The sequence below is a fragment of the Anopheles aquasalis genome, chromosome 3, assembly GCF_943734665.1.
Source record: "Anopheles aquasalis chromosome 3, idAnoAquaMG_Q_19, whole genome shotgun sequence".
NCBI classification, from domain to species: Eukaryota; Metazoa; Arthropoda; class Insecta; order Diptera; family Culicidae; genus Anopheles; species Anopheles aquasalis.
The window spans coordinates 38,439,064-38,447,290 of record NC_064878.1 but is presented as its reverse complement, the minus strand read 5'-3'; the positions used below and the strand labels follow the sequence as shown (position 1 = coordinate 38,447,290).

General features: G+C 40.9%; 1 protein-coding gene across 1 annotated transcript in view; it reads left to right on the top strand.

The window, feature by feature from the left end:
• Positions 1-322: 322 nt before the first annotated feature.
• LOC126574835 (5-hydroxytryptamine receptor-like) overlaps positions 323-8,227 on the top strand; it is a 25,575-nt gene continuing 17,670 nt past the window's right edge. Inside the window, exons 1-2 of the mRNA XM_050235222.1 lie at positions 323-503; positions 1,209-1,451. Coding sequence (XP_050091179.1) covers positions 437-503; positions 1,209-1,451 — 310 coding nt within the window. The 5' untranslated portion in view covers positions 323-436. The remainder of the gene's footprint in view (positions 504-1,208; positions 1,452-8,227) is intronic.

Here is an 8,227-nt window from a genome sequence, read left to right as displayed (position 1 = left end):
TTTCACACGGTTCGGTTGGCGGCTTGGTTTTACCGTGCAAAGGGTTATCTAACAATTCTACCGTATACCGTATGCACCAGCACGCTTGCTATTATCTCATTTTCTACCCTTTCCTTTCATTTCCAGCCTGAGCCATTTCGAGGACGCGCTCAACCTGATGCATCTGATCGCCACCGACCGAGACCGATAGCCGCCGCATCAGTAGCCGCGTCCAGCGGCGGCATCGTACGCGTCCCCAGTCCCCTCCCCCCCCCCCCCCACCCCCGCCTGGGCCTTCCCAACCGTTCCTATCACCAGCAGACGTTCGCATCTTCGCTCTCGATGGCATCGATCGCTGACGGTGTTAACGAGCGGACATTATAGTAGTAGCGCCAGCAGCACCAGCACCTCCACCATCACCATCCACCATCGTTCGTTCGTCGAGAACGGCAGGGCCATGGATTTCCACAGAGCGCCACCACCCCGACCACCAAGCCTTGCGGCTGCCCTGTCCAAGGCGAACGGTACGTGACCTCTCTTTCTCTCCCTCTCTCTTTCTCTCTCTTTCTCTCTCTTTGCCTGACTAGGAATTGGGCTTCGGAGCGTGCCGAAATTGTTTAATCCTGTTCCAGCGTTGTGTGCCCATGTCACGCCAATTGAACCATTATTGCATTCCTTTAGTCTATCTTGGTACGATGATCACGACGTAGCCTGGACCGCCGCTGGCCACTGACCATGTTCGGGCCGAGCATTGATTATGTTGGCTTCAGTGCCTCGAGAGTGGCTCAATGTTGCGTCTCTCGAACGACCCTCGAGTCCCTCGAAATGACACTTTATGAATGATGAATTGAATTGTAAAAAGATGTACCAGACATGGTGAGTGGTGGTGACTCTGCTGCTGCTGCTTATGCTGACCTTGGGTTGCCACAAAGTCTCATAAAGTATGTAGCAACCGACCATCCGTGAGGTCAACACATCCAGCGCACAAGATGTGATGAGAACGCAGCGTAGAAGAGGATCTGGAAAGTCTGAAACTAACTCTATGAACCCTTCCATTATCTCTCTCTTCTTCTCTCTTCTTCTCGTTTTCTTTATCATGCTCCTCCGGTTCGTTCGCCGACTGATGCCGTTCGTTCAATATGCGACATACGCCGCGACCGAACACGCTTGGAATCCTTCATCGCTACCACCAACGTCATCACCATCGTCATCATCATCATCATCATCAGATGTGTACGATTATATATTCATCGACAGCGGAAGCCCCGATTCGTACCTGAGTGCCGACGTCGGTAGCATCGTTAATGAGACGTTTCTCAACGTTTCGTCGCGTGCCATCGAGAATGCGACGGATCTGGGCGCGGCTGGGATCGGGCTCAACGGTACCGACACCGTTGAGCCGCTGGCCGACGTGATCGTGATGGCGGTCACCTCGCTCGTGCTCGGACTGATGATCCTAGTGACCGTGATAGGTGAGTTGGTGCAATACAATGATGGCCCCTGTGCCATTCGCCTGATTCCAAGCATCCCTAGCATCCTCCAAAGCAACGATCGGTACCGAAACAGCACCGAAACAACGGAACAGAGAGCTGTTAGAAGCGGTTCCATGCACCAGCTACTAGGCGCCTCCATCACAAACTACCGGCTACTAGGCGCCTCCATCGTGCTCAAACAAAGCGCTGGAGTTTGCATTTGTTTTCGAATGAGCGAACAGCGTGGCATTTATTTAGCATTTTATTAGGTTGTTTCATATGTAATTGCGATTTTTTTTCACATACAGATCGAAATGATCGTTTCTTTGAGCGGTTTCTAATAATGCTGCAAGCTTTATACTTCTGGCATTCATTAGTTGTCACTTTTAGCTTGCCTTAGAAAAAGAAGTGTGCTTAATTTCGTTAATAACCCCCACAATTATTTTATACTAGCCTGACCCCGCGTGCGTCGCTACGCGTGGAAGACAGGTGTTATCTGAAATTTTCTCTTTCTTTGAGTTTCTATTTTGTTCATGACGACTATTGTTCATAATTGCAAAGGAATTAACATTAGATTACATTCAAACCTTCAAGTGATATGCTAATTTTCAAGCACCGCAGTACAGTGCAAAGTACACTTTTTCGTGGAGTGATCAATGAATATTTGTGAACCATACTCGGCAAAGACGGTTTTGAGCCAGTTTTTTTTAATTGTATGGTTTGATCAGTGAGGATAATACTAATATTTATTATGCGAGTTGATCCAGAAAGTGGGTGTGAACAAAACATTTCCCGTCCTCATGTCCCGTCCAACTCCTGCTGTACAGAACATATCAAGTCAACACGATCGTTATTGCAGGAGATTGAAAAAAAAAACAATAGTGCCACAGCGATTTACTATACAGTAATGTGATGTACAATGTTTTTGGTCATACCATCTTCGGCTAATACATACAAACTTGATGGTTTCCCGACACGGGAACATGCAACATTCAACTGCCCATGTGAGAAACATGGCTTTCTTAAATCCAATCCACAAACAGACATAGTTTGCCCTTGGGACTTATTGATGGTCATGGCGAATGCAATTTTGATTGGAAATTGAACACGTTTAAATTCAATTTGGATTTGTGTCGGGATTATTGGAATACGTGGCAATAGAACATTTTCTCCTTTGAATTTTCCAGATAATATTGTAGCTTCGATGATATTTTTCATCATTTTTTCCACCACCAATCGGGTCCCGTTACAAAGCCTTGGCGGGTTTAAATTTCTTAACAATATTACCGGTGATCCTATCTTCAGTCTTAGCATGTGTGGTGGTATTCCCGACAAATTCAAAGAATTAAAAAATTCCACCGGATAATTTACAGCTTCATTTACGTTGCAAACGGTGTCTATAGATTTAGAAGAGACCACATTTCCGGGCAAAGAGACATTGCCATGTCTGGAAAAGTTTAAATCATTAACGTCTACATTTTTGTCTGCTAAAATTACCCTTTCTGCTAGCCATGCATGATTCAAGTAGTTAGTCGTTATCAGCTGAATGGTCTCGTAGCATTTGAACGCGCATATTTACATTTAATGTAAGTTTTTCTACATGTTGCCACAGTGGAGATGATGTTAGAAATGCTTCAATTTCACGAATGATGGACGGCACGGATTTGTGACATCTCCGCACGCGCATTTTCTCTGTCTTGTTGTATTTGGTGCGGAGTTCTTATTTCTCTGCGCCTACGTTGAATTGTTGTTTCCCTAGCTCGACGGTCCAAATTGAACCCCTTTCGCCTAGCTAACATATTAAGGATCAGATCGAACACATCCCAAAACCAATTTTTTCAATAACTCCGTAGTAGCTTGAGATCAACGAAATACATTTGTACACTGCTGCTTTACTTTTGCTACTGCTTAATTCCCCTTTTTCGTAGCGATTTGCTAAGCGTAGTGTACTTGGATCTCTTTTTAAAATTAAGTGTAAGTAGGAAAAGTAAGAAGTGTTCGATGAATGTTTAGACCGGCTGTTGCGTCAACTGCTTACCGATGTATGGAGTAGTGTGAGCGTGTTATGGGATGGGATTAAGTAATTGGATTGGGATTAGTAAGAGCACTCATGAGAGACGATCGCTCACGTGGTTCTTTGTGTTGAAGAGAGAATAAAGGTGTATTCGATTAGATAGCAAAGAAATCAGAAGTCTCGTCTGTTAATTTGGAACACAGTCCACAACAGAGCTAACACCGGCCTTCTTCGTTCTTCGGGTTCGTTAGCAACGCTTCCGATGTTCAGCATCCTGACTGCTAATCTCTGCGGTTTAGTCGATTTTAAAAAAATCATAAAAAAATGACTGTTTGAGCTAGGGTTATAAAAATTGGAGAACATTCGTTTTTTTGTATGAAAAATCCATAAAAAATGCCACTGTACAGCTTACAATTAAGTTATGAAAAATAATTTTCTTATTTTTTGAATAACTTAAGTAAAGTGAATGAAATATAGTTTACATCCGATTCTGATACCAACAGAAGATACACTCAAAGTTTGGTGAGAATCGGTTCAGCCGTTTCGGAGGAGTTTGGATACTAACATTGTGAAAAGTGGTTTTTGAATATTTAAAAAAAGATGACTTAAGTAAAGTGAATGTAGGATAGTTTATATCAATTGCCATTACCAAAAGAATATACACACCAAGTTTGGTTAGAATCGGTTCAGCCGTTTCGAAGCAATTGGGACGCAAAGTTTGTGACACGAGATTTTTATATATATAGACTAGCTTGACCCCGCGTGCGTCGCTACGCGTGAAAGACAGGTGTTATCTGAAATTTTCTCTTTCTTTGAGTTTCTATTTTGTTCATGACGACTGTTGTTCATATTTGCAAAGGAATTAACATTAGATTACATTCAAACCTTCAAGTGACCTTTTTCGTGGAGTGATCAATGAATATTTGGGAAACCATACTCGGCAAAGACGGTTTTGAGCCAGTTTTTTTTTTATTGTATGGTTTGATCAGTGAGGAGAATACTAATATTTAAGCAAGTTGATCCAGAAAGTGGGTGTGAACAAAACATTTCCCGTCCTCATGTCCCGTCCAACTCCTTCTGTACAGAACATATCAAGTCAACACGATCGTTATTGCAGGAGATTGAAAAAAAAACAATAGTGCCACAGCGATTTATTATACAGTAATGTGATGTACAATGTTTTTGGTCATACCATCTTCGGCTAATACATACAAACTTGATGGTTTCCCGACACGGGAACATGCAACATACAACTGCCCATGTGAGAAACATGGCTTTCTTAAATCCAATCCACAAACAGACATAGTTTGCCCTTGGGAATTATTGATGGTCATGGCGAATGCAATTTTGATTGGAAATTGAACACGTTTAAATTCAATTGGGAATTCTGTCGGGATTATTGGAATACGTGGCAATAGAACATTTTCTCCTTTGAATTTTCCAGACAATATTGTAGCTTCGATGATATTATTCATCATTTTTTTCACCACCAATCGGGTACCGTTACAAAGCCTTGGCGGGTTTAAATTTCTCAACAATATTACCGGTGATCCTATCATCAGTCTTAGCATGTGTGGTGGCATTCCCGACAAATTCAAGGAATTCAAAAATTCCACCGGATCATTTACAGCTTCATTTACGTTGCAAACGGTGTCTATAGATTTATAAGATACCACATTTCCGGGCAATGCCTCTTGTATGGAAAAGTTTAAATCATCAACTTCTACATTTTTGGCTGCCAAAATTACCCTTTCTGCTAGCCATGCAGATTCAAGTAGTTAGTGGTTAGATCGCAGAATACACTATCAATAAGAACCTTCTGAGAATCAACGATGATGCAGAAATCCGAAGGCAACTCAATGCAGCCACTATTTTGATTAATCTTAACTTTTCCATCACAGATGGCTAGCAATTGCTTAGCAAATTTATCAGCTGAAGGGTCTCGTAGCATTTGAACGCGCATATTTACATTTAATGTAAGTTTTTCTACATGTTGCCACAGTGGAGATGATGTTAGACATGCTTCAATTTCACGAATGATGGACGGCACGGATTTGTGACATCTCCGCACGCGCATTTTCTCTGTCTTGTTGTATTTGGTGCGGAGTTCTTATTTCTCTGCGCCTACGTTGAATTGTTGTTTCCCTAGCTCGACGGTCCAAATTGAACCCCTTTCGCCTAGCTAACATATTAGGGATCAGATCGAACACACCCCAAAACCAATCTTTTCAATAACTCCGTAGTAGCTTGAGATCGACGAAATACGTTTGTACACTGCTGCTTTACTTTTGCTACTGCTTAATTCCCCTTTTTCGTAGCGATTTGCTAAGCGTAGTGTACTTGGATCTCTTTTTAAAAGTAAGTGTAAGTAAGAAAAGTAAGAAGGACAAAACGTGTAAAGTAAGAAGTGTTCGATGAATGTTTAAACCGGCTGTTGCGTCAACTGCTCACCGATGTATGGAGTAGTGTGAGCGTGTTATGGGATGGGATTAAGTAATTGGATTGGGATTAGTAAGAGCACTCATGAGAGACGATCGCTCACGTGGTTCTTTGTGTTGAAGAGAGAATAAAGGTGTATTCGATTAGATAGCAAAGAAATCAGAAATCTCGTCTGTTAATTTGGAATACAGTCCACAACAGAGCTAACACCGGCCTTCTTCGTTCTTCGGGTTCGTTAGCAACGCTTCCGATGTTCAGCATCCTGACTGCTAATCTCTGCGGTTTAGTCGATTTTAAAAAAATCATAAAAAAATGACTGTTTGAGCTAGGGTTATAAAAATTGGAGAACATTCGTTTTTTTGTATGAAAAATCCATAAAAAATGCCACTGTACAGCTTACAATTAAGTTACGAAAAATAATTTTCTTATTTTTTGAATAACTTAAGTAAAGTGAATGAAATATAGTTTACATCCGATTCTGATACCAACAGAAGATACACTCAAAGTTTGGTGAGAATCGGTTCAGCCGTTTCGGAGGAGTTTGGATACTAACATTGTGAAAAGTGGTTTTTGAATATTTAAAAAAAGATTACTTAAGTAAAGTGAATGTAGGATAGTTTATATCAATTGCCATTACCAAAAGAATATACACACCAAGTTTGGTTAGAATCGGTTCAGCCGTTTCGAAGCAATTGGGACGCAAAGTTTGTGACACGAGATTTTTATATATATAGAAGATAGATTCCAGCAGGATATCGCTAGACCGCATACATCTTTGAGTTCTTGCCAAAAGTGGAAAGAATTGGACTGGAAAACCGTTGAATGTACTCAACATATAGTCTTTGCCTTGCACTATCAAACTGCCATTTGGTTCGATTTTTTATTGAACTCCTTGTATGGGAAAGCATCTGAAGTTTTTTGAAGATGAAATCCAGAAGATCTATGTTCAACCAATTCTGAAGTTGTCAAAAAGAAGACAAAAGATCAGAGAGCAAAATGAAATACAGGGCGGGGCAAAAAAACTGCAACACATTTAAAACGCCATATCTTTTTCATTTTTGGTTGATTTTTTTTTAGTCAAACCAAAAAATGTCGAGAATTTCATAAAATTTTAGAATCAGTTTTGTTTTTTACGGTATGTTACTGTTTGGATGAATTATGGTCTTGAGACGGTAGAAGAAACCATCGCTCGTTGCCCACAGGGTGCTTTGTGGCATTTTGGCTCATTCTTGGAGAAGCGTTTGCATAAGCTGTTCAAAACTATGTCATTTTTTAGGTGTAACCTTGCTCTTCAAAATGCCGCAATCGGAGTAGTTCGGCGCTTTTTATGTTCATAGATATTGATATCGACATCGAAATGAACTGTGGAACGGTTTTTTTTTCGCCAATGTTATGTCTCGGTTGCTTAGATACAGAGTCCTGTTGGAATCTCCAGGGCTTTCAAATGAATTGTTTGTAACTCTAGAACTAAAATGAAGCTTCCAATAGATTTGGCAGATAAATTTGTTGATTTATCTCAGATCCACCGTAAAAAATAAAGCGAGAAATACGAAAAATTGCGTGTTATCGCATCTCAACCCATTATCAACCCGGCTTATACGCCTTGGTAGCCAGCCGATGGTGTAAATCATCAGCTGACTTCTCTAGCAACTAAACCCTATCATTTTTTTCGTTTAAAAACTACAGATTAACGAATGGTTTCGATGAGAAACCAAGTTCGGAATTTCATCACTTGCGGCCAAGCGAAGTAAGGCCTCTTCACGGTCTTAAGACCAAAATTCATCCAAAAAGTAAAATACCGTAACAAACTAAACTGATTCTAAAATTTTATGAAATTCACGATAGTTTTTTGGTTTCACTCAATACAATCGAAACAAAAATGAAAAAGATATGGCGTTTTAACTGAGTTGCAGTATTTTTGTCTTACCCTGTGTAAATCACTGATTTATCTCCATTCTAAGTATTAAAAAAAAAGACTTTTCACTTGAAATGAAAAAAACTGCATTTACTTTTGACTACAAGGAGCGCAATAACATGTGAAACAGTCAAGTAGTTTGGTTTTATTTTTTGTTTTTACCGACACTACAAACGCCATTCTGTGGCCTCTCCTGCTTTACACCGATTACAACGCTCGCGCACACACTACCTCTCCCAAACAAAGCATCACGAAACAGAAGCGTGTGCATTTGATCTGACGAGAGGACACTTGCCGGCAACACTTTTCAACAACCTGCACCAAGGACTCAACCTGGTGCTCAAACCTCGAAACTCATTTCATCAAACGCAATCGTCGGTGCTTTTGATCTCGCGCCCGCTACAACCC